The sequence below is a fragment of the Platichthys flesus genome, chromosome 15, assembly GCF_949316205.1.
Source record: "Platichthys flesus chromosome 15, fPlaFle2.1, whole genome shotgun sequence".
Lineage (NCBI taxonomy): Eukaryota > Metazoa > Chordata > Actinopteri > Pleuronectiformes > Pleuronectidae > Platichthys > Platichthys flesus.
Genome location: NC_084959.1, coordinates 20,593,226 through 20,620,592, shown reverse-complemented (window position 1 = coordinate 20,620,592; position 27,367 = coordinate 20,593,226). Strand labels below are relative to the sequence as shown.

The 27,367-nt window shown below is 41.7% G+C and overlaps 1 protein-coding gene across 2 annotated transcripts; it reads left to right on the top strand.

Moving 5' to 3' along the window:
- Positions 1–1,927: 1,927 nt before the first annotated feature.
- Positions 1,928–26,086, top strand: nova1 (NOVA alternative splicing regulator 1). Of its 2 annotated transcripts, none has more exons than XM_062406909.1 (4): positions 1,928–2,481; positions 9,631–9,774; positions 17,579–17,745; positions 18,104–26,086. In XM_062406909.1, the coding sequence occupies exons 1-4, from the start codon at positions 2,310–2,312 to the stop codon at positions 19,121–19,123; spliced, it is 1,503 nt and encodes a 500-aa protein (XP_062262893.1). In that variant the 5' UTR covers positions 1,928–2,309; the 3' UTR covers positions 19,124–26,086. The 2 variants fall into 2 exon arrangements, with proteins under 2 accessions (XP_062262893.1, XP_062262892.1); XM_062406908.1 differs by lacking the exon at positions 1,928–2,481 and adding an exon at positions 6,711–6,987.
- The last annotated feature ends 1,281 nt before the right edge of the window (positions 26,087–27,367 follow it).

The following is a 27,367-nucleotide window of genomic DNA, read 5'->3' as shown; positions in this document are numbered from 1 at the left end:
TTGGCATAGAGACCTGCAGAGGTTTGTCTCAAAGACGACATCCACAACCTCTTTCACACACTCCTCTGTGTCCACAGGAAGTTCTTTCAGCTGTGTCAATGCATGGAGTCAGTGCAGCTTCCAATGTTGCAGGTGTCAGGCTTCAGAGGTTGATTCTGACTGAGCTGTTCAGCTCCTGGTTCTTGAGTTGCTCGTCTTTCTCAGCAGCCTAGCTCTGTTTAGGCTGTGCCCTCTCCTCGGTCTTCCAAGTGGTTGAAAAGCTGTAGGTGACATTCACCTCTCTCTGCAGGTTGTGGAAGTACCTAAAACAATAATAAATAAAAACAGAATGTGCATCTTTCTGTGTTCCTACTCCTGTGTCTCTCTCTCCCTCTGTGTCAGCTCCATGCCTTTTGAATCTAGGGAGAGTTGATTGGCCAACTACTCCAAGCTGTATCAATCCCCTCTCCCTGGTTCCCCCGGAGGTTCTCGCTGAGCCTCCTTCACACAGACTTCTTGACGTTCCTCAAACAGTCTTTAAATTTGACACTGACCACTCAGAGGTGACGACACAAAGCAAGCCACGGCCGTTTTCACTCCTTTTTAAGTTTTAGATGACAGCTTACTATTCGAAAGAACTGTTGTGGCCCTTTTAACACATTATGCCCAAGTTTAGGAGTTCTAATGATTTTAATATTTAATGTTAAATCATTTGCATTCAGTGACTATGTTCTCTTGCTTGTTGTGGGGTCTCTCTGTCTTCACTCATCTCTTCAGCAGGTGGGCTGCAGCTCAATCGGATCGGATCAGGTGACTGATGACTCTGCCAGTTGAGGATTTTCCACCTCTTCATCCTGCAAAGATCTGGTTGCTTTAGATCAATGTCCTGCTGAGTGATAAAATGTTGTCAGATGGAATGACATTGGATGCATTTGTCTCAATGTGAGCACAGAATTGTTTTCTTCTTTGAGACTCATTATTATTTTGACCTCTTCACTTCTCAAACATCTACTGCTCAATATAAATGTCGGCTCTGATGTCTCAGTAAGCTCAGAAACACCAGCGAGCTCCTGCATGAAATGCATGAAATACTCTGACGACACTCGGGTTCCATAGAAACATTCATTTGCCAAGTGTCCCATTACTTTTGGACCACTGAAATGGGCACTGACTTCTCTACTGTGTTCTCCATTTGCTCTGTCAATGTCAAAAATTCCATGTTCTGAAAGCCCAGGTTAACGTGTTCGGATATTATTTTTTGTCTGACCAACAGTAGTCAATTCACAATGATATAACTATTAAATTTACTATCTTGTCTATTACATGAGTCCATGAGGATGATGTCGATTTTAAGACTTGAGACCAAACGTGATATTTACAAACCCTATTCATAGACCCTATTACAAAATCCATCCACACCCCTTCTAAGTATCACTAATAAAGTAATAAAGTTAATAAAAAAAAATGTATCTAACTTTTCTCCCCTTTTTCCTCTCACCCCTTATACTGGTCAAGGCAGAAAAAAAAGAAGTCTTTTTTTTTTTTACTCTCCACAGTCACCAAAGTGTTTGACAAAATAATATTAACTGACTTAATAAATACAATTTTCTTGAACTGAATTGAAGTTGCTCTGATGTGAAAACAAACAAAAAGTAGCGTCCCACCCATCGAGGTCTACTATAAGAGGTGTCAGGTATTTGTACTTTGGCAGTGAAGTGATTCCACGATGGGGATGTTGGAGTGGGGGGGCGCGTGTTTTGGCCGGTCAGTGGCACTGTGGTCCTCTCTTTCTCATCGTGTCCGTGTTGCATTACAAAGGCAACAATAACAACAGCTGCACTTATCACACTGAGGACTTGACACAGAAACATTGAGAAAGAAAGAGAGCGGTGTTTCTCCCGCTCCTCTCTCACTCACTCCCTGAAGCCCCGAAGCTGTTGCACTTGTTCCAGGCTCGTCTGTTGTCAGTCTGTTGTGCATCTTTATGTTAAGGCGCGGGGTTGTTGGCTGGTGTCATTTCTGCGCGTCAACAATAAGGAGCACGCTGTTGGAGCGACGCGTTTGAAATGAACGCATTTCACTCAGTTGGATTTTTATATTTAGCTCGGTAAGGGACGCGCTGGAGGAGCAGCGGGGCAGCGGGGAGAGGAGACCCCCGATCCCACTGGTGGCCAACATTTTGAGCCTTTTCTCTGCGTCTCCAGACCCCAAAACTTGGCGTTCCTACCGCGCTGTGCGTTATCAGGGTGTGTGCGTGTGCGCGCGTGTGTGTGTTAGAAAAAAGGGGGGAATAGCGAAAAATTTCTCTCCAGCTCCAAAAGGGGAGAAAGATGATGATGATGGCCAGTGGCGGCGGAGCAGCCGTGGACCATAACGGGATTTACGCCGACCTCCACAGCCTCCAGGAGCCCCTCATGGAGCCCGATAACCCGGACTCCCGCAAACGACCGCTGGAAACTCCGGCGGAGGAGGCCGGCTGCACCAAGCGGACCAACACCGGAGGTAAGAGACGTACACAGCAGCCAGTGTGTTGCTGTAGAAGCCTTTACAAGTAGCTGCATGCAAAGGAGCCACTCACAGTATATAGGACCAGATCTGGGCCGCAGTATCCTGCAAGCCTGACTTGTGTTTGAGACTTCATACTCAGCTCCATCCCCCTGCAGGGAGAGCAGACAGTCCGACTGAGCCTGTGAACTCCTCAGCTCAGGTCAGCTTTCCAAATGAACCCGATCACCTGCCTGCTCCACATCTGGAGCTCTGCTGGGAAGACTCTGATTCAGTGGGATTTGTACCTAGAGACTTTCATATTACAAAAGAGAGCTGTTTACACTCACCCTCAGTCCAACAGTTCTGTGGCTGTCCTCATACACATAGGGATCCCCCGATACTGAATTGTGCAGAGGCCACACTGGTAGTCAAGTCAAACATCTTGCCATGCTCCTCTGTGACTCCTGGATCCTTGGGAGTGGGATCCACTCCCTGTACAAATGGATCTCCCACTGAAATAGTAAACCTTGGCTTTATGATACATTAATAGCCCAGAGGACAGTGGCTCTTCAATCTAAAAGGGAACTGGCCTCAGTGTTGATTTGTAAACTCTGACAAGTAACAGCACAGGGTCCTGTGGTCTTTTGAGATGAGATGTATGCAGGATTTTAGTAGATTTACTGGGCGTTATCTGGGAGACTTTAGGGATATTCTTTCTGCTTCAGGGTGAAAAATATGCTGATTTAGAGCTGGCAAATTAACAATGTCAGGAGCTAAATGTGCATTTGAAGTACAGTTTGAGGAAGAAAACCAACAGGTGAAACTCACACAACCCTGAACAACTAGCAGGGTACACAAGCCACAGCACTTGAAGCCAAGATCCCTATCAAACACAGGTTATTTATAGGTTGTGAGATGAACCAAATCTCTGCATCTGTTTGGTATTTTCGTTCCACCCATTCTGATGTTTGACTTACCAGCTTTTAGAAAGCCTCCACTGTGGCACACGACAAAGGCAAAAATTATGATTCTGAAATGATAGAATGCTTATTAAAAACATGTTCGAGCTCCGCATGCAGAGCTGGGCGGTGTAGCTAATTAGGAGTTTTCTTTGGGGGGGGGGCAGTTGGTTTCATTCCTCCCTGCATGAAAAATGAAAACAATCATTTAAATTAATTGATATTAGCCAATTGGAAAATTAAATGGAATATAAGGGAATAGTGAGAACTACTTGGTGGGTGCGGATGGAGGAAACTACAGAAACACTGCCGCACCATTTTAGCAAATTGCCTCTGGTTTCATTTTTTGGAGGAGAAATTATGGTGGCAAATAGTGAAACAATGAAGTGTGTGCACGCTTGCTTTATTAGTCATCGGCAAGATGTCGGTGAGGATGACGGCTGATTCAATATGCCTGTACTGTTAAGTCTTATTTCAGCTTGTGACTGTTATGGCATGCACAGCTCACAGGGACCACTTATCCAACAACTTAATGTTAATTAGTCGTCCACAGAGACAAACCAGTTTCTTCACCATATGCTGCAGACACACACACACACACACACACACGCTGCCATTCTGTGACAGCACCATTATATCCTATTTCGAAAAGCACAAGTGCATCTTTGCCACACCTCACTGCACCTCTGAATTGTTATTTCAGCAGGACACATAAAGACCCCTGTGCCAGCAGACAGTATTTTAGAGCCTCCATATGTCCACCGTTAGTGCTCCGAAAACCAGTTTCGAACAGGAAAGCCGCACGGTGTTCTTCCCATCCAATATCAGGGTGATATGAATGGCTAGATAGTGTGAAATTGCTGTTGGAAAATCGTAACAGAAAATATCATAAAATTCATAATTCACACACAATTTTTAGAGCTGCCATTATCACACATCATTTTACCAGCCTGACTCCATCTTCTTTGAAGACATCTCTGCATCACTGACTGCCAGACTTTTATAATCAGGAGATTCATTGTGCCAATGAAAATAGATATTTCAACTAATAAATAACTTCAACAAGGCTTATTTTTTCATATTCAGGCACATTCCCATTTGCAAATAATAATGAGGTGCAGTATATGATATATGATATACGTTTTTTCACCACAATCATCTTGAATATGTGTCAGGAAATGTCAGGAATTTATTGATCTGGATATATTAAAGCATATTTAGGTGTGTACGGCCTCAGTGTATGAATTTGTTTTGATTTGAAATGCTGACCTGATGGTGCCAAAAATGAATAAAACTGCTGCCTTATTTCCCTTTAAAATCTTATAGTGACACACACACTTCCAAGTCCATGGTAACTGGTTTGAGAAGCACAGAACCTTTAGTATTGTTTAAAAAAGTGGGATTTACATTATATTGCTTGACTTGAGTGGTTAAACGCATGATTACATGTATCATGTGATGATAGTCTTGGAGCTCTACATTGCTCTGCAAACATATATAACGCATTATTGACATTTCAGTTGTACAAATTAGCTTAGACTTCTCGAAAAGTGTTATCATATGCAGTAGCTCACCAAAATGTGATTCATAGAGGTGAAATTGCAATCAATCCACTGCTGACATGATACGTATCTAAAAGGGTGACTCTTTGTTCCACAGACCGAGCTCAGGAACAGAGACGCCCTGTTAATGTTCACTTGAAATGCACATTTAGATCATTTCTAATGACGCCCCCACAAAACAGATGTTTTATATATATCTCGTCATCCAAGGCTTTATGTAATGTGTGTTAGCATCACCTCCCATTTTATGTGATCTTCATGTATTATATGTAATGGTGCAGACCCACAGCCTGTCTGCTAGCAGTGGTAGAGAGCCTGATAATCCTTAGCTGTCCCTGTAATCACCAACCCCTTGACTACGACTGATATTGATCACGTTATTCCTACCGAACTGATCATTAACATGACTGGCAGTTACAACAAAGAGAAGAAAGTGCATGCTCTTTCAGAGCCGAGCCCCTCATTATGCATTAAGAGCTGTGGACACTGAATGAGGGAAATTACTCTTCTTTTATCAGCAATGCCCCTCTCGCCTCAGAGTGAGTATCTTTCATTAATTTCTCTGTCTAATTACCCATACTCTGAGCCCATGTTGCTGGCAAGCATGCACCTTCCAAAAGGTTGTGTAGCTGAGGGATTAGGTATGATCTCGTAATGTAGCTAATGGAAAGGTTGGCACAGGAATGTGAGCTGTATTTCTTTTTTTTCCTTTTTTTTTTGGTGGGAAGGACACAGGTGCCCTTGCAGAGTGATGTGACGTGAGCGGACTGTGAATTTGCCAGGTGGCAGTGAAAGAGAGAATGAGAAGAATGGAGAGAAAAGGAGAGATGGATAGACCGTGAGAGGGAGTGGAGTCTACAGGGAGGCTGTGTCTATATTCCGGAGCATCTCTCAGTGAATGTGACCGGTAGAAATTTCTGGAAGGCATTCGCTACCAAACAAAACGGGCCACAGTGTTAGGGTTTGATTTGTGGATGAAAGCAGTAAGCAGCCAGGAAAAAAAGGAGTTCCTTTTACAAGGTTCCCTGGAAGGCACTGTTAAATTAAGTTGAACCCCCACCCCCGTGTCCATGCACAGACATTAACAAACATGCACATTGCAGTTTTTACACACTTAAGATACCTCTCCGCGTAAGATTTATAGGCGTAGTGATTGGCTTCATCACCCCCCCCTCCACCATTCTGCGGCACTGCCATTTGCAATGGTTGATGAGCCCCTCCGCCCTCTCAAACATGGCCGTCTAAGGGATTGGGGGTGGGGGAAAAGAGGAAAGGAGGGTGGGTGGCGTAAGGCACGCTGCCTCAGATCACTCCTCCTCCACCTCCTTCATCATCTGCTTATGTTATCCATACACCTCTTCAGCCACTGTTGAAGGTCACTCTACATGCTTCCCCATTCAACGCTGAAGCCCGCTCACTCAGCCACTTCACCTTTGTCACTTTTCACTAAAAAAAGCGAGTGAATGGACTGCGATACTTTATAGTGCTGCGTCAAAAGAGGCGGAGTAGAGGAGAAAATTCAATTTTTTTGGGACCGGCATCAGGAGGTGGGGACATGACGTGCTGGAGGGAGGAGGCCACCCATTGGCCGAGCGAGGTGTCAGTCCTGCGTGCTGCTGCAGACGGACAGGCCACTCGATGAATATGGATGAGAGCAGTGAAAAGGGTGATGCGGCAGGGAAGACCCCCCCCTTCAAACCGATGCAGGCTCGAACAATGCGTGCCGTCTTTCACTGAAAACACTGAGAGCCTGCATTAGCATTTTCTCAGACAATTGAGGCTCTGGCCAGCTGCAGACATGGCTCGGATGCTGCGGTGAAATCTCTTTTTCTGCACCCACTGATGAATTAAACCTCGGTGAAAAAGGTCGACCGGCCGCATTCCTCAACACGACCATTGCACCTATGCCTAGGCTAATGTTAAGATCCCCTTTAGAGATTGTGTACCGGCATTGATGGCGATCTGACAGAGGACTTGAGAAGCAGCAGATCTCAGAATGGGTAAGCCTCGAACTCTCTTTTGTCTGACTTGTTGAATTTATTCATCATGCTAGACTACATGCAGTTTCATACACCTCAAGCTCATTTGTCCATTATTGCTCATTTTTGCACCACCGTCCTTGCTGTCTGTCAGCAGCCGGTTAGTCCATTGACATGCAGAATGGATACTTGGAAGGGTAGTAAGGAGGAGGGAGGACGGTCACAAGGCATTTCCTCCTGACCCACCCCCCTTGAGTGACTTAACTAAACACATTTGGCTCAGCGTCTGTGTCTCTCCTCCGAGCCATCCTTCCAGTATTGGAAGCAGGGGTTTGAACTAACACCCCACTGGCTCAGCTTCCGAACGTGCCCCACTGCTCCCGTTCCCTGGCGGACTGCAGCAACAGATTGCCATGTTTACTCTACCACATGACGCCATTAAAACCTGTTACTGTGATCTCAGACACTAGGACGGAATTAATTATTGAGTAATGACAGCTAACGTGGCTGTGAGGGTAATGGAGGGATTCTTAGTGGCTTCCTCCCCTGGTGGCTTTACTCTCGTTGAAGATGAGCAGAAAGTTACGCAGTGGGTTTGGGCTTGTCTGTCAACAACAGGTCTTTGGATGTTTGCAATCATTATCATTCAAAGTAAATTCTTTGTGTGGCTACGGCATCAGATATCTTGTGATAGGAGGGAGGGCTCAAAAGCTTTATGGCGACCATGTCAGTCATGCATGATCTTTATTTTTTCACCAAGGTCATTTTATTGTTAGTCGTTTGGAGAAAAACAGAAAGCTGACTGCAATATAGTATAAAGATGTAAAGATGGAACAATGGCCGGAGATGATTAGAGCTGCTTCTGTGACGTCCATGTTAAGGTTTATCTTGCATTTCTATTGTTAGGACGATCACAGAAAAATTGACCAGCACCTGACGTACAGTATATACAAGCTTTCAGTGGGGGAGTAAATTTTGTGCTGTCACTTAAATGTGGATATAATAAGGTCTGGGATTTGGGATTTTCTCCACAACCATGGCTAATTAATCAAAATGAAAAGGGGAATCTATTAACAATTATGTCATTGTCTGAATAATTGTCAGAGCCATTGGTTATGGGCGATGTGCACGAAAACAAGCCTGTGTCTTAATGGTACATGAGGAGCATATTAATGCAATAAGGAGAGGAGCTAACTTGTAGGCTGTGAAATTCCTTATGTCACAGTGCCATGTTAATTCACATCTGAATCTAATGCGTGCATTATAGAGGCAACAGTTCTGTTTGAATGCAGGGTGGTACACCTCCATCCATCCATCTTCCCTCCCCACCATGCCGGTCAAGCCCTAACATTCGACACCCTCCACAACCCACAGGAGGCAGCGACATGACAGACCTTGTGGCCCACGATCAGTAAATGGAGGGATTTATCACTTGGAAATGCACGAGAAATCTCGTCATCCAAAGGTGGACAGTTCCTTTTTGCATCTCTGCCCGCTTCAGTGGCGTCACCCTTGAGGCAACTGAAAAGAATTGAACATGACGTCATTGCATCGAAATCAGCATGCAGAGGAGATTATTTGTATCAGTGCGTTAGTGTAGTTAATAAGCACCTGTACCAAGTATTTACCATGACCTGACCGATATGATATATGAATGCACAGGGGAGTCAAGGACGCTCAACATCCATAAATGTAATATTTTTTATGTCTGGTTGGCAGGTTCTTTGATTATATTTGGGTCTAAGCTCAATAGGTGGTTGATTGCATTTTACTAGATTAGTGCACTTAGTGTGTTCAGGGTTTTTGTGTGGACAGACACTTCTCCCACTTTGGTGCTGATTAATTCTTAATTAGAAACTGTTGGAAAAAGGAACTTTCCCTATTGAAAGGGTAAAGCTTGAAAGCTGCTAATTCTTCAAACTGATGTGCTGTCAATCACATCAGTTTGAATTCTACAAGCCACTGTAAGCTACAGAAGCCCCCTTCCAAAATGGAGGATATTTAGACCATCTTGGCAGTATACCCTCTGAACAAATCTGTGGGATTGGTTCCCGTATGTTCTTCTCACGTCTGTTAATTAAGAAGGATCATTTGGGATTGGCTTTAATAAACTGCATGGATAATGACTTCATGTGTTTGCATTTAGTCCTTTGTAACTTTATCTTCCAGGAAAACAGGATCGATTTTACATTTGGACTGAAGTGTTAATTGTACATTCCCTTTATTCATGTGTGGACAGTGATAAGTAACACTGGACTTAGCTGTGTATTTAGCCAGAGGTTGCTAAAACTCCTTGAAAACAGTTAAAATTAGACCTCTGCAAACTGGAAAGGAGGTCATCATTTACTCCATAAGAAATCTGGGACAGGACACAGAACATGCCACCAATCTCAAATAAAATGTGAATGTGCTGAAAACTATAAAGAATTCAAAGGGTAAAATCATCTTCCAGGTGCCTTCCTTTAGCCAGAAGAATTCAGACACATCATAATGTTATTACATTTCCCCCTAAATCATATATATCTGTCAAAGCTGTGGGCTCCCATTGTGGGTTTTTGCTTGTTCAGGGTTTTGGGGGTTGGGTACCAGTATGGTGTATGTAATGCTGTACTGAGCTACTTTACATTATGTGACCCTTTGCCACTTTGTGTGTCTCCCCCCCAGAGGAGGGCGAGTACTTCCTGAAGGTGCTGATCCCCAGCTATGCAGCCGGCTCTATAATTGGCAAGGGCGGCCAGACCATCGTACAACTGCAGAAAGAGACGGGTGCCACCATTAAGCTGTCCAAATCCAAAGACTTCTACCCAGGTAAGAATGAACAGTCATTAGTTAAAACCAATCTATCAATCTATAAATATATGAGAGGACGAGTTTGTCTCATCACCCAGCTGAAGGAGTGATGGTTTGGTGTAAGAGAGCTCTTCATTTGGCTTTCCACAAATAACACTTTGAGCGTGATTATCCTTGTGTCCTTGAAGGACTAAACATGCATGGCGATGTTACTGCTACCATGTAGTTGCAAAACATGAAATGGCTCGCTTTTCTCGAGTGAAGTCGGAAGAATTGTGCAGTGCTGCCATTTTATCCCCATCGAAATCAAGTGCAAATTGTGTCATGCAGAAGACATGTAGCGTACATCAGTTGCATTAATCATCCGGGAGAGTCTCAGTCAAAAATGTCAACAGGAGAAGGATGCTCGAGCTTTGTGACCCCTATCACATGGAGGTCAGAGCTGAGCCATCTTATCCTCCAAACACAAATGCCTGAGTTGTAGAGGAGTCTGGGTGTTTGTCCTTCATGCCTCAGTGGATTCTTCAACCCGGTGAAAAATAACAGGTGCTGAGCTTTTCGCTGCTTATTGGGTCCAGATGTTTTTTCTGATAACACATGCCAGAAAATAATCCCTCTGTACTAGTAGTAGTATACGTTTTACTGTCTGCCTGATTGCCATGACTTCCTTTTCCATCATAATGGCTACAGTGATTATTAGACACCTCCTCTGTGGTTATATCTGAAAAGGAGTCCTTGGTTTAGTTTGATGTAGAAGGCAACATGTCGCACTACAAACATCATGTCATGTTTGATATTGACCTGTCCAGTTTGGAGTTATAGGTGATATAATAGACAGACTGAACCATGGTATTATGGAGTTACTGAACGCTGGGGGAGAGGAAGAGAAGGATTTAAAAATGTTCCCCCCATACTTTTCCCCCCCACCATGTTTCCTATAGTGGCGTGAAATGACGCCTGTTCAGAAGGGCTTTGATCGAAATTCTCCACATGCTAGGCCCGCTACGTTTGAGGGAGTGACTATGGCTACTTCACTGGCATCAGAACAAATGAAAGCAGTGACGGGTATCTTTACTTCTCTCTTTGGATTACAGATGCGTTCATAGGCCACCACCTGCTTTGCCCATCCCCCTACTCATTATGGTGATGAGTGAGAAGAGAGTTCAGGGAGAGGGTGCTGGCGAGGATTTGATTGGATGGTTGTTCTGGCCCACACAAGTAAAATGAAACGACTGCTACTGTAAACTTCCCAGTAGATGAGTGCCACTTCCTGAGAAATCAGAAGAGGGTAGCCCTTTATAAACTGCTGTTCTGAGAATGATCAACTCTGTGAAGCTTGTAACAGCAGCTACAACGAAAAAAAAATTAAATGGTCTCGGATTTTAGAGACATTTTAGAGAAATTAAATATGATGTGTTTATCGGTCACAAATGTTTTACCCTCCTTCAGTGGTGAAGCAGGTTAGATTTGGGCTAACGCAGCATGCTAATACTGTTACACACAGTTCATACCCCCACCTCTCATCCTGCGGCAACCTGAGCACACTCCAACCATAGCACAATCACACACTAGAGAAATCAAGGGACAACAACCTATGCAGCCATTTTCTTCTGCAATCCTCTCTTTGATGGCTCAGTCTGAGACTCCCACCCAGCTCACGTCTTCCATCCGTCAGTGTAAGACATGAAACCGTGAATTCGAAGGTCTTGATTGGAACTGTGCACTTGGGCCCTGATGTGGCGGACTGAGATGGATGAGCAGAGATAGTGAAGTGTGTGTATGATGCATGATTGTATGTGAGCGAGGGGACAGGGGGGCAGGCCTAGAAATAGCCTCTTTCAATCCCTCTCTATGGACATGACCCCTCTCCCAGCTGTACTCAAGCTGATCCAACACACGCCAAGTTTCTTCTTTCCTCCTCCCCACTCACTATTTCTCTCTGATTTGCTTCCTGGTAGTTGGGAGAGTTCAGGCCAGATACGATTACATCACTGTTCTCTTAAAAAGTTGTTTGCATGCTTTCCTCCTAATTCATGGGAGCTGACTTTTTTATCTTCATTATTTAGTGTGAACCCATCTGATGCGTGTATTGGCTGAATGTCTTGAGCCTCTGTAAATGCAGCATGCTAAACATTCACCCACTCACAATGTGCATTCAGCTCATACACACCCACTAACACCTACTTACACACATCCTCATATTTATGCAGCTGAGAGGGAGCGAGCCATGGGAGTCCACGATTTGAACATAAACTTAGAAACAAAACTTCAAAACTTCAAACCCTTTACACGCACTTGGCCTCCGGCCAAGTGCGTGTATTGAGTTACTTTTTAGAGCACGAACAGATGAGGGTGTTATGATGTCACAGAAACACAGGGAGTATGTTTTCCATTATCAGATCATTAAAATATCTGTCCCAATATGTGACCTCATGCTTTAAAACACATTATTCCTCAGAGTAAGCTGAGGTAGTTCCTTTTTTTTTTTTTTTTTAAAAAAAGCACACAATGAAACTGCAGCACAGAAACTGTTGTATTCCAACATGTTCCATATGTGGTGAACAGTCAGTCATTCCTGATCCATATAAGACATTATCACCTCTGTCTAGGGTGACGTCATGGGCGGAGATTTCAAACAAATGGAAACTGCAGCCTTTTGTTTTTCTCAAATGAACAACCTCTCTTCCTGGTGACATTGTAAATTGTTATACTGCAGTATTCCAACATATCTCTGCCTTAAGACACAACCATAGTGTCATCAGAGCATCTGAATGCACAACATCAGTACAGCTGCAGACATTATTTTGATTGAGAAATATGAGTTAATTAAATGGGCACTCAATCAATGTTATACTAAAAGTTTGTCATGAGGAGTACTTGTGAACAGTTGAGTAATCTCTTCAGTGGCTCCAGAGCGAGCTTTCAAAAATCTGGCAAAATAACCAAGATGACATCATTTTTATATATCGGCTGGGTTTGGTCACTCTAAATTATTAACAAAAAGCCTGTGTTACAAAACTGGAGGTGTGGTGTTAACAGGATTTTGGCATTTAGCAGGAAGGGTCTACATGATGCTATCCAGTGTTTTTTACTTGACTGAGAAGACTAAAATACTTGGCTCAAGCTACTTCAAAAGTTCCATCTATCCATCCATCCATTATCTACACCGCTTATTCTCTGAGGATTCCGGGGGGACCTGGAGCCAGTGCTTCAAAAGTTGCCATCCAATTTAAGTCTGTTCTCTCAACTCCCCCATTATTATGAAAGTGCAATACTAAATTTCCAGAATAGCTCTTTAAACAATCAAGAGCTCCCCATACTGTCTCTACTGACTTCAACAGCTATGCTAGCCACCTTTAGAGACTACAAGTCAGGAAACAATAATGTACAATAAGTTTTTCGCTATATGCAAACAAAGTGATTTGATTCTTCTATTAATGAACTCCTAAATTCATTTTTTAGAAATCTTAGAGATACATTTTTTTCTTTTTTTAATAAGATCATTTTGAATTTGAAACACATTTTTCAGTACTCACAGAAAAGGCAGACACCAATTGAGTTCCCACCGCCCGCTAGTGTCCAACCTAGCAAACCGGAAACATCATATAGGGGATTTGATCCTATCCTCCTGTACGACCTGTTGCAGCATCTCTTGAACTATCGCTCCTAGGTATCCAACCTCCTTTTTCATGTTAAAATATTAAATATGCAGAGTGTACTTGACCTTCTTCTTCATGATTTTATTATAATATCAAAGCTGACTAGATGTGATGCTTTGGCTCGGTTTTTGAAAAGATTATGGTTTAGGTGATAATAGGTACTTCCCTTCACTTAGATAACCTTTGTCGTCATGGTTACAATGGTATCCACGCAGTTAAGGTTGTGGAACAGTTTAAGGAAACAAGGCTAGGGTCTCCAATGTTATACCTCTTTTACACCAAAATTTGTTAACGATTAACAGTAGAAGGTTTTCCTTTTCTTCAAATCCCCAGTGTGCCATGTTTGACATCACAAGCGCACTAAAGCGGTCTCTCACCTCGCTGTCTTTCAAATGGCCCCATTTACACGGGTGCAGGATTTCCATCACTTCCATCACAATATGACTTTATCATTTTGTACTAATAGCAACGAAATACAAGATATTCACCACTCTACAGTCAATGCCACATTTCAGACGTTTGCGAGTAAGACTTAGTCTTTTTCAATCTGTTTCTTTGTTTCGCAAAATGTCCCTGGAGCCATCACACCATCCTCCACAGCTTGTGTACATGTTATTAGTTTTGTGCAGCTCCTCCATTTATGTTGCATGTTGCATGTTGCATTATGGTATAAGTTGTCCCTCATAACCACATTCAACAAGATCGCTCATTTACTATGAAATGATGTATTTCTGACATTCACTACACACTAAGGAGTTAAGTTTGGTGATAGTCTGCACTTTTCAAATTTCAACGACTTGAAAGAACAAAACCAACAATGAATAAACTCAACTCAAATCTACTGTCAGTGTATTCAGGGTCAGATATCTCTTAATTGTGCCATAGAGCTCCATTGTTCTCCACAAGACTATTAAAAACAGTGAGCCACACTGTTTGACATGTTCCCTCATTTCCCAAAAAATGGACACTGTAATTTATTTCTGAGTCATTGCCTCATTGAGATCACCAACACCGCCCTGCTGCTGTAAGTACTCAGTACCAAACGTGTATTAATCCATTGCTAAAATTTGTCCACACAAAACGCTGTATTTCCTGCTGTTCAAGTCATATATGCTTAAAAACAACAGTTGTCACCTGTTTTATATTAAAAGTGAAACTACTGCATGTATTTGTGACCTGTGTTTGGAGATGTACTGTAAGTCTTTAGTAGAAACCATTGGGCTAGGGGCTGAGAAGCATAAACCGACAAGGCACTGAGGTGTCAAGCTGTTGACTAATGCTTTGTTGGTTTTGTCTTGATATGAGATTTTTTGACCTTAAGGAAGAATACAGACCATCACCAGCCTTGACCTTTAAAACCCATGAAATGACCAAAGATAACAAACAGCTGCAGCCGTTTAGCTCTGATCTATCCGAGCCTGAAACTCTGCACTTTGTGTCTGTACTCCTTCTAGTAGTAAAATCCCTGATGTGTTTTAATGTAACACAGATCCTCCATTACAGCATCCCAAATCCTCTTGATGCTATCTAGTATTCTAAAGAGTCCCATAGTATTATGTTTCTTCATGCATTTACAATTTACTGTTCATTTGTCTGTCTTAAAGCTTTTTAGAAGCAGGTATATGAAACAAATCAGTGTTAAGTTTAATGGCTTATTGCTCTGTTGTAAAAATCATAGTTAAAAAACCGCACATATTGTTTGGAACTACTGTTGAATTTTGGTGAGTTTTCCAATTGACTATCTGATTTAGTGGATAAAAATGGCAAGTTACAAAATCTGTGCTTACATTTTGCCAAGTGCCACATGAGATCACTGTGACGCCTTTAATATATTCAGCGGTGGGAATTCCAACAAAAACATTCAGGCTCGATTAGTAGTGTGAACAATTACTTTAAAAATCTGCTGATGTGATGACAGTGATACATTATGTGTCTGAATAATGAGAATAACCCAGAGCCAGATTGAAATCGCAGGAAAGCTCCAGCAACTGGAGTTGTGTTGAAACTCTCTTACTTCAGGATCAAGATAGAAGACCTGGGATTCATTGGTCTCTTGGGAGAAAGCTGAAGGCTGAGATGTGTGCTCTCTGGGGTAGTGACACATTTCTCTCCCCTACCTGCCAACAAGCGGACGTGCAACTCAAAGCCCAGAGATTTTATTGTGCAATTCATCATCCTCAAAGAAAGACAGAAGGCAAAAGCTGATGCAAGCAATTCAGGAAGTGAAAAGGGTGGAGAATAAGACTTGAAATTTAGATAGTTTGTCCTTTTCAAGGTTTCATGCCACTGACAAAGGTTGTAGTCACTCATCATGGTACATGGTACATGCATCAAACTCTCCCTCTGACCTGGGAGCTGTACTGTCACTGTGTGAAGACCAGTCTAGATGATTCAGAGATGTTTAACTTGAGGTTTCGGTGCCAACGAAAGTAAATGGATATCCTCATCATGATGTAAGATATATCATAGATTATCCAGGGCAATATGCCTTCTAAGGACATGTTGTGTCACTCAGTATAGCCACGTGTGTTGCATCTGGGTAGAGCAAGCAAAGAGGTTGATCTAAGAAAATTCCGATTAAGTCAGTCATCACTGTGATCACATCTTTGTTTCTTACTTTTTCATACTTTATATTCGGTGTCTGTTGTTTGTATCCATGGCTGCATACACAAGAGCACACTTCACATTAACATAAATCATTGAAAATGAGAGTAATAGGAAACAACAACCACTGTTATAAATGTCTGATTCATTTTAAACACTTGAGACTGACAAATATGGGACTTCTTAAATATCCACTGTAACTAGTTCATTGAAATGTCCATGCATGTGATTAAAGTACTTAATTGCATTATCACTTTGGAAATGATGTAATAATAATATAATGTGCTTAGAAATCCACAACAGGTTATTACTTTGTCATAGTTAAGAATGGAAGGCAGGTGAAGCACAGCAACACAAAAAGTGGCCAACTGTGCTTCTCCCTGAAACTCTTCTTCATGTATAGCCAGTTTGTATATCAGTAGGAATTCATTTTGATGTATTTTGGTCTCCCAAGTTGACAGTCAGAAGTTTGGTAACATGTGCAGGACTACTGTCTCAAGCAGTGTTATTTAAAGTTATAGTGCAACATGTAGTATCATATGGCTATTATAGAATATTCAGGGTAACTAAGAAATTAAAATCAGTTTCAGGTCAGATGCCCGTTCCACCATTTTATCCTATTACAGTTTTCTACTGCTTCTCCTGATAGGCTTAAACTGACCTATTGATTGTTTAAATCCATTATTAGACCTGCCAATGGCATGAAGCCAATCCAGTCTGACTTTGACTGATTTCTTTGAATGAATTAATTAATTTCCTGAGTGATTTCCTGATATATGCCCAGTGAACAGATGTGTGCCTTTGAGATTCTACTGAATTACAGATGAAAATTTGAGCAATGCAGTAGAGCAGCGCTGCTGCGACACGCATTTACCTCATTAGCTTGCTTTTGCCGTTTGCAAATATACCTGATCAATGTGAAAGATGCGACTCTTTACTCTCACTAAATCATACAGATTTACGACATTCTTAAGTCATCTGAGAAAATCAGCCAAAGAACGGTCAAATGTTAAAGAGAGCGAGGCAGGAAGGTTGATACCAAAGGGGGAGCATTTAAAATGTCTTGTTAGGAATTATAAAGACTAGCTGTTGAATCACCTGTTTCCACAAATCAGCCCCTTTACCATGGTAACGGAATGCCAGTTGGATTGTCAATGTGGGTGTAGAGAGAAGCCTAGAGGAGGAACAAGTGTGTGTGTTTGGTCTGTTAAAGCTGCTGGGCAAGGCTCAGCATTACACCACTGAAAGAGTTACATCATTGAAGAGGAATTAACTGCCCCTTCGCTGCACCCCCTTCCCAACCATCCCAACCCCATGGCTCCCAAACTAGGCATGGTTCTTTTTTTGGATGTTTCTCTGTTGATTGTGTAAATAAAAGTAGCGAGGAAACGATTAGTATTAGGTTCCTCTTTGTGAAATGTTTCATGCCAAGACATCTTAATATAAATAGATTACGGTCCAGCCTGAGCCAGTCCTTCAAATCTGCTTGTCAAGTATGCACTCAGAAAGCATTATAGTAACCGATGTAACAGACATATGTTTGTCCTCTTTCATCACAGGAACAACAGAACGCGTCTGTCTGATACAGGGGACAGTCGAAGCTCTCAATGGTGTTCACAACTTCATTGCGGAGAAAGTCCGTGAGATGCCTCAGAGCGCTCAGAAACCCGAACCTGTCAGCATACTGCAACCACAGACCACCGTCAACCCTGACCGGGTCAAACAGGTGAGATAATGTACAGACAGTGGGTCTGAAGGTGTGTGGTCACTGTGTGGTAGGAACAGGTCACTTCCAGGAGATCTTGTTTATTTGTCCTATTTGTTCTCTGGGCCATGACCCAGAGTCTGGTAGGGTCAGGAAAATGTGAGGGTATATGGTTATTTTTACCTACGATCTTTCATAGCTAGACAGAGCTGTGTGGCAGCTGCAGCCTAAACCCCTGGGATTAACAAACCGCTGAGTAAAGCGGGGGCTGATAGTACTCTGAGTCAGTGTAAGATATCACTCTGTCGGCCATTTATTGCTGTTAAATCTGTCTCTTATTACATTTTATTGCTACTTCAATCTTTCTATTTCTCCACAGGCAAAATTGATCGTGCCCAATAGCACGGCTGGACTGATCATTGGCAAGGGTGGAGCCACAGTGAAGGCAGTGATGGAGCAGTCAGGGGCTTGGGTGCAACTCTCCCAGAAGCCAGAGGGCATCAACCTCCAGGAGCGCGTGGTAACCATCAGTGGGGAGCCTGAACAGAACCGCAAGGCTGTGGAAATCATAGTGCAGAAGATCCAGGAGGACCCTCAGAGCAGCAGCTGTCTCAACATCAGCTATTCTAACGTCTCGGGTCCAGTGGCCAACTCCAACCCCACTGGCTCCCCCTACGCCAACACGGCTGAGGTCATGCCCAACGCGGCCGCAGCAGCTGCCACTGCCTCCAGCCTTCTGGGTCAGGCCGGCTTGACGGGAATGGGTGCCTTCCCCACCGCCATGTCTAGCTTCTCTGGCAATGATCTGTTGGCCATCACCTCAGCCCTCAATACATTGGCCAGCTATGGCTACAACACTAACACCCTTGGCCTTGGCCTCAACCCTGCAGCTGCCTCCGGGGTTCTTGCTGCAGTAGCAGCTAGCGCTAACCCAGCTGCTGCTGCTGCAGCTAACCTGCTGGCCTCCTATGCTAGCGATGCCTCCGGCAGCGCTGGCCACCATGCTGCAGGCCTTGGTGGGTTCTCCCTGGGTTCGCTAGCAGCTGCTACAGGGGCTTCCAATGGTTACCTAAATGCGTCATCCCCGCTGATGGCCTCCTCTCTACTGGCAGCAGAGAAGCTGGGAGATGGGGCCAAGGACGTGGTTGAGATTGCTGTTCCTGAAAATCTAGTTGGTGCCATTTTGGGGAAAGGAGGGAAAACGCTGGTCGAGTACCAGGAGCTAACAGGAGCCCGAATCCAGATCTCCAAAAAGGGAGAGTTCATTCCTGGTACTCGGAACCGTAAAGTTACCATAACAGGGTCGCCAGCCGCTACACAAGCAGCACAGTATCTGATCAGCCAGAGGATCACGTACGAGCAAGGTGTGCGTGCTACCAACCCACAAAAGGTGGGCTAAAAGGAAAAAGAAGAGGAAAGAAGGAAAGGATGAAGACAGAGATAGGAGGGAAATCGAGAGGGCCACAATGAATAGAAAAAAGAAATGTCCAAATATCTGTTCAATATTTCAGTAACAAATGAGAGAATCACAAAGGAGGAGGTGGGGGAGACAACCAAGATAAGTGTGTGTGATTTGTGAATGTGTTTTAAGGACTGACGTCCTGATGTTTTTTAAAAGTTTGTGTCGAGTCCTTTTGATGATGGTGATCAGAGTAAGCTGAACTGGTCCACTGCCAAGCTGCAGATTCAAGGGTGAGGCCGCAGGGTTTCACACTTCTCCAAAACCTCATAGCTGTTTTATTTTCCATTTTTTGTTTGGTTTTGTTGGTTTTAATTTCAGTTGCAAACCTCAGCTCCCGGCGAGTTGAGCGGAACAGATGAAGTTCCAGCTAATAGAGCAGTTCTACAAACCTTGCTCTTTGTATACAATGCAGAAGGCATTGTTAACAGGGGACAGGTTTTATGACATGCACCTGAGGTCATCTCAATCTATGGGGAAGCAATCTGAGTATATTCATGTCTACTTTCATTTAAGTTGAATTTTGGCTCATATCATGATTGACGTTTCTAAATTTGGGTATTTTATATTTTCATCCTTTATTTATTGATATGGTCTCATTCAAACACAAATAGATTATTTAAACCTGCTAATGCAGGTTGATCTGAATGTAAAAACAATATTAGCCTGATGCTATTTTTTATTTACAGGGATCAAACATTGTGTTGCAGTGAAAGAAATGTATAACTCAAACCCAGGCTGAACTTCACTGTTGCTGTCTGCAAGAATAGTTCAGGGGTTAAATAATCAATGTGAGAGGATAGAGGAGACACACAGGAATGTATAAATATATTTTACATGAACTTACATAGATAATGCTCCCACAAATGCACAAACACTGAAACATATTTGCATATTCAGCCACAGCTACAAACACAGAAATATGTTTGTTGTTTAACACTTTCTGGTGCTATAGGATTAGGTTCATATCTCCTTAAACATGAAATCAAAATCTCTCTGGCGACCAATCTCGTTACTTGATTAGACAAATAAGCTGATGTATCATCCAACCATTAGTAGCCCATTGGATCTGACCCAGCCTCTCCCCTAATGAAAAATAACTGATTTCAGCATTTCGTGATGGAAAGCAATCCAGTCTCCATCTAAACTCCCAATGCAGGAATTATTTTTCTCCAAAAATTCTCTAGATTTTACCCGACAGTGTTTTTGCCTGTAACCCCAAGAGGAATAACTTAAAGCTCAGTCTACCTTGATGCAGTGTCTAACCAGTTTAGTTCACAAAGGGAACAAAGCACTTCAAAATCATGTTGTGAAGAAAAGCTGTATGAACCAATATCTGTGAACAAAGAAGCGATTGCCTTTACATTAAGGGTACCAAATAGTCAAAAGACATAAACTAATGAAAGGGAAGTAGACTGACACTTGAAAAGAAGGTTTGGGCTCATTTTTTCTTTGAGCCATCCTTCCCAATTTGCATCAATACATAAAAAAACTACGACTCTGTAGTTCACGCCTGTTATCGCTCACTAACTTCATGCGGTGCACATATTAAAACATAGCAAAATGTTTTGGCATCATTGTCTGTTACGGGCAATTGTTTGTCAAATGCAGGGAGGCAAATTATCTAGAGCATTTACAAGCACGCAAAGATTACCTTGGCTTCCTTCTGTGCTGCTATCCATGGTGTTCATCCTGAGTACACTGGGTCTCTGAAGACTGCACTGTGAGACATTACAAACACAATGTAAAGCGTGTCTGTCCCTGCATGGGATGTGAGTATATTTTAATGTGCACATCTGTGTCACATACACAAGACGTACCAATACTGACAAAAGGGATATCACCACAAGAGCATTCTCACTCCAGCGTCTTGTGATGTTTTTGTTTACTAGTACTAATGCACTGCATTTAAATTAGCGGACATTTTTCTGGTCAGAGAACCATAAATTATCCCCCAACCACATTTTCTTGCACTGTTATTCTCCTGCCCTATCGTGTCCACTTCCAACACTGTATCAAGACATCTTTCAATTCTCCTTATCAACCCAAGCTCTATGATCAGCTTCCTGAGAATACAGCTGTGAGGGTTGGTGCTGAGTAGTTTCCAAGAAAATCAGAACCACTCCCATTTTTGGGGAAATTTAATGAATAGCCTTGTCTTTTTTCATTATCACAATTCATGTTTGAAAGTAAATGGATTTTCAAGTGTTTGAAGCAACTCTTTGTGTCTGAACATTGTGCGTGCCAATTGCAACAGTAAGCCTTTCTTCCTCACTGAAATCGTTCCTTTCACTACATGTCCAAAAGGCTTCACAGTCATCCATAACTACAATGTGGCCACTAGTGAAATCTTAGCGTAAGATAACCTTTTACTGCCCAAGATTTTAAGCATATAATAGGATACAAGCACAAAACAAGGGGATGTTTTATCAATGCAACTGGACTGCTTGCCTGATCAATACTGATCAATACGTTGTGCCAAATACAATTTCTCTCTGCGCCTCATTAGCTTTCCTCTTTCTCTCGACATTTTATTCCCCTGCATGTTGCCGTTTCTCGCCGTTCTGAAAATTCCTCCTGTGTCCTAATCCCTCTCTGTGCTTCTTCCTAGACCGTGCTCTCCCCCTCTTTCTCCTTCCTCCTGTCTTGTCTTCTCATGGGTGGTGTGTCGGGTGTGCTGATGGTGGGAGTTATGCACTATAGGTCATAAGGGTATGAAAATATTTTCCCAGGCCGCAGGAGTTCACAAGGCTAAAATGCACAGAAAACACCTGCCTCCAAAACTGGGACACACACCAAACCAACCAGCAACATTAGCTCAAAGTATCAAATTCCCTCTATAAGAAGAACAAGTAGGGTTTAGAAAGGTTTAGACTGTGAACTATGGCCTTTTAAGGAAAGAAAAAGTGTTGTTTTTTTCCAGATGAAGGCAAATCTTGGTTGAATAAATATTCATATGTTAGCTGAACAAACTGAGGTCAAGCCTCAGCCTCAAAACAAAGCATAGAACGAACAGAATGCATAAGATAGCGAGTATAAGGTGGGAACTCGTTTGTGACCTCAAGCCGAAACAATGACATCCTTTATGCATATCCTCTTATCTGAAAATGACTGAATTCATTTCTGTGGAATACAATATGTCATGTCATATGATCTATATGTACTTTATTGTAGCTATTCTAGTTTGTAGTCCAAATGCAGTCCAGCGTTGTCTATACAATGTGAACTATGTTATATTTGTGTGGATGATGAGAGTGCCAACTAAGCCTGATTAAGATTAGCTTCGCGATTTGTTTGTGCATTATGATGACTCATCATCAGTCGGTGGTGTCCATATTTCTGTCATTGATGATTTAGTTTGACAGTAAGAAAATGTAAAGAATATTGGAAGCAATATAGTAGCATGTTGTCCTGTTTTGTGTTTTATGTCTGTTGTATGAACCTTTGAAATTACTAAGATTTTGAATGAATAGGTTTACATGTACTTTTTGTAAGTTATGAAAATGCTGCTATTTGATAAGTAAACTATACAAAAATATTTTAGTTGAAAAAAATGTCTGGTCTGTTTAGAAACATGCTCCACAAGGCTGGAGCATAAAACGAGGTGTATAGAATACTATACAGTACTGGTAAGATAGTAAAAGTAATAATAGACTCCATAGTAAAACCTGTGCCAAACTAGACCTCTGCAGCTTCTGAAATTGTAGATGTGCGATCAAATGTTAGATATCAATAACTTGTTTAGAAGTGCTGATCAAGTGCCAATCAAACACTGTCTTTTAAGTTAAGAAAAGATAATCAAATACATTACTTAAGAAAACAAAGGACAAAGAACTTTTTGTGCATTGTTTTATCCCATAGGTACATAGACTAAGAGTTAAAGATTGTGATTTTTATGGATCCATGTTGTTTTACACTCCATGCATCCCTTGTGTGTTTGTTTGACCTGTGGCTTAAGTACTGCTGTTTTCTCACAAATGTCTCTATAGGCCAGCATGGACTAAGCATAACAAGTTATAAGCATTCATAACATAACATTAACAATCAAAAATGTGTTTGTGGAGTTAGGTGTTATCTTTTTGCACGTCTTCTATTGCATGGTATCAAAGTAAATTATGGAGGAAAAAAATTACAAAAATTTGCGAGGTGTTCTCGCAACATTCAGAGACATAACACTGCATGGAGTCAAATGTAAAGCACTTAAGTTTTTCTCGCCTCATGTAAAAAAAAAAAAGAAAGTTGATTTTTTTTTTATGTTGTGAGTTGGGAGGGAGCTCATTATTGTCATGTTGGCCCGAAAAAAAGACACAGAAACACACACAGACACACACACACACACACACACATCTCAGATTAAATTGTCATCGGTTCATTGAGTTCATCTCTCTACATCATCAGAAAAGATATTTTCAATCTTAGGTACAGTGGGAAGTATTACAAATGTGATACAAGCAAACGTGAAAATGTTATTCAGTGCATTGGCTCCTTGTGTTTTTTTATGTGTGTTTTTTGAGAGATACCAGACAAGCGTTTGTTTTACTAACAGGTTGAACCTCATATAACCTCTCCCATGATATTTGTAGTTTTTTTTTATGTCACAGCTTGAAAGCCCAGATCTAATCTATGAATGTACCCATTTACAATTTTTTATTTCATTTCTGTTGAATGTTATTGGTCTTCAATGTAAATTCAGGGCAGGAATGTCAAATACATGTAGAGTTAATATCTATGTCAATAACAGATTTCAGCTATAGTCAGGTAGGCCTCCAACGGCCATAGTCATGACCCAGATATGTTTTAACACAACTTCCGATTCGCTGTCAACATTATCTTGTTTGTTTGGTGTTGATTAAATGCACTTTACTGATCAGTGGTCATATTGGCTGTGAAATGAAGCAAACCATGTTGTCTTTCAACAGTTGATCTTTTTTTTTTGTTTTATCCTTTTTTTGTTTTATTATTTGCTGTTACACTAATGTTACTTTAATTTATTTATTCCCTGATCCCGTTGGGTCTCATGAATGATGGAAAGGGCTGGAGTCTCAGACAAAATAGAAAAGTTGCACCTGTTCCCCCACTTGAAGGCTTCTCCTTCACATTCCCTTCAGCAGAGGCTTGTGTCAATCACTGAGTGCTGTATTTTGAACCAACAGGTGAAACCATGAGGGGTGTGTATACTTTTGTCCTTTTTACTTTGTCTTTTTACTGAAATTGTTTTTATTTTATTTAAAGTGGTTTTCATTTCTCCAGTGAGGTTTGATGGAAGCACTGGGGTGGATGTACTGAGGGATGCAGGCTGGACATCTGGCTGATATACACTGTCAGATCGGAGAAACATAATTGGCACCAGCAAAATGAAGATTGCCTCTGCCACCTCAACATAATGAAAACCTTTGGACTTGGAAAAGCCTAGTGACGTGAATGATATTTCTTTCCCATTACTTTATGTTACATAGCCCTGTTGTTGCATTTACTGCTTCACACCTGAATGCCAAACGAACTACAACATCATTCCAAAAGTTGTCACGTTTGTTTTTATTTCCACTCCAAATGTATTCCGGACGTTCATCCACCACCACCTCGGACCCCAACGGAGCCCTTTCACAGGAAGGCTCCGATTACTTTTAACCGCTACAAACTGGCTATACGGCTGCTTGCTCCTCTCTTAAAACCTCTTCTACCTGAGCGTCACACTCTCAGCCTACACGATATCACAATTTGTGTTTCATTACAATGAGCACCCGCTACCGTGTCCACTGTTGAAATGGATTAAGGTATTTCTGAGCCCTTTCGTCTGAGAAAATTCAGGATTCTTGCCAACCAGACATGAGGCCGTTTTTGTCTTTGACCCTCTGAACCTCCCATGAACATATAGTTGACCTTCTCCATCCCAGAAAACTCATGTACGTGTTGGATTTTACATCACTTTTATTGTCAAAGTCTGTGAGGCTGTTCTTTTCGTTATCTGGACAATTGTGCAGGGCTGAACGCTTGCTCAAGTGTAAACTGAAGAAAGCATGCCAGTACCTTGCAAACATTTTCATGACATTGTCGATTTTCTTTAGAATCGATTTTACTTTGTTTAACCTCTGTTCCTTCCATCTCAGAAAAAAATGGACTGACAGCATAAGATCATATATTCCGACCTACGCAAAGTGATGTTTTGTTGATTGGGTACATCTCTCTTGGATATTAATGACAGTGGTTCGTTTGTTATAGGGGAATCTGTGAAAGTCCACAGTGTTAACTACTAAAAAGGGCTTTCTAGGACAGCATTTATGTCTTTTAAAATGAAAACTTCCTCTGGATATGTTCAGAAATGAGAGGAAAATGCCTTCTTGTGCCATTTTTAGAAAAAGTGAAAGCTTTTAAATGGCAAATATTTGTCAGCAAGAGTGCCAAATAATTCCATACTGAGCCAAAAGGCTACCAGCCTACATAAGTAAATGTTAGATCACAGGAATGATACATCCTGTCTCCACTCCCCTTGAAAGCCATCACCCTAATTGTACGACGTTTGAGCTCATGTACTATTATTGTTATGCTGCCAGTCTGTTTTCTGCTTTTGACAGAGATACATCTCAGAAGCAGTATATTTTCTAAACGATACACTGTTGATAAAAAGACAGCAGCTACTATGGCGAGTGGGAATGAGAGGATTTTAAAAGTGTCATTGTTTTTATTATTCGTTTATTTGAACATTATTCATTAATAGATTTAACGGTAATGACTATTTAATGTAACTGTAGTACTGTGTTTGTAAAAGAAATTCAGTGAGTTGTGTTTTATGACTCGTGGACTACCAGTGAAGTCAGCATTTCAGTGTTAATAATTGAATTGTTTTTTAAAGATTATTTTTGCGACGGCAACAAAGAGTCATTATAAATGTTCATTTTAACATCACTTGCCTTCTGTTGCTTTTATTCTCCACCTCATCCCTCTATACTCAAGAGTTTATAGGGTTACAACCAACATGTTTATGACCAGATTGATTTCTAGAGCGTTTAATCTGAGCACATATTAAATGGGAATCACGTCTCTGTTTACATGCACATAATCCCCATATAATGAGGAATCCAATTTAGGTGTAGTAGTGAAGTGGTGAAAAGCAGTATAAAATTCATGCCTGCTTTTATTTGGTGGTTGGACTTGTGCACCGATAGCAGGGTGATACTGCATAGCTCATCATGTTGTTCAGCTTAAAAAGCTCAGCCATTCTGCAAATATGAACATTTTGTTTAACTTCTTAAAGCATGTGAGGGATAGCTACAAACTGTTGTCTCATCCGTGATCACGGTTTGAACATAGACAAAGTAAACTGAAGAATTTTAGGGCTTTACAGGCTGAGGCCTCTCCCCTATTTTTGATGGGTAATCGTGAGCACAGATCAGATTAGAAGTTAGCTGATTAAAAGGTACAATTTAACATTCAACCATTCACACACAAATTCACACAGTGCATCTATTCGCAGCACTTAGTTATTCTATGGGGGGCCATTAGGGGTTCAGCATCTTGCCCAAGGACACTTCGGCATGCAGATGGGTCAGACTGGGGATCGAACTGCCGACCTTCAGATTGGAGGGCGACCACTCTACCCCTCAGCCACAGCCGCTGTGGTGTGTGGTCTACTTATTACCATACATCTTATTATGTTGCTGGGACCTACATTTTGGTCATTTTAGGTTTAGTTTAAGGGTTATGTTTAAGCGGGTGGTAACTATTGTTATGGTTAGATTAATCTCCAGGAAATCATTGTAAGTCAATGTTATAACCTTGGAATCGTGTGTGTGTGTGCTAGGCTCACAATGACCATTATATTTTTGAGTGTGTACATACTTACATTTGTGAATTAGTTAATAAGCAATATTCGTGAAGACTAACTGTACCTTCAGCAGTGTACCCTAATCTTAAAGTTAACATCAACTTGGGATCACAATGTCCAATGTTCTCTACCTTCACAATGTTGTTAAAGGTTGCTAGTATGCTAAACTACACTAAATCCAGTTCAGGGTGATGTGAATGTCATTAGTTACACATGTGTTTGGTGAGGAAACAAAGTTCTGGACAAAATGACATTTCTACTGATGATGACACCAGATGTCAAATGAGGGGGATATACACACCTGTGCCAGACCTCATGCTCATCCATACGATAGTTTATGAGACTTTACTGAGGAGAACACT

Coding starts and splice junctions, on each gene's coding strand:
- nova1 (XM_062406909.1), top strand. CDS start 2,310: ATGATGATGATGGCCAGTGGCGGCGGAGCAGCCGTGGACCATAACGGG. Junction 9,775..17,578: donor ATCCAAAGACTTCTACCCAG/GTAAGAATGAAC, acceptor CTTTCATCACAG/GAACAACAGAACGCGTCTGT. Junction 17,746..18,103: donor ACCCTGACCGGGTCAAACAG/GTGAGATAATGT, acceptor ATTTCTCCACAG/GCAAAATTGATCGTGCCCAA.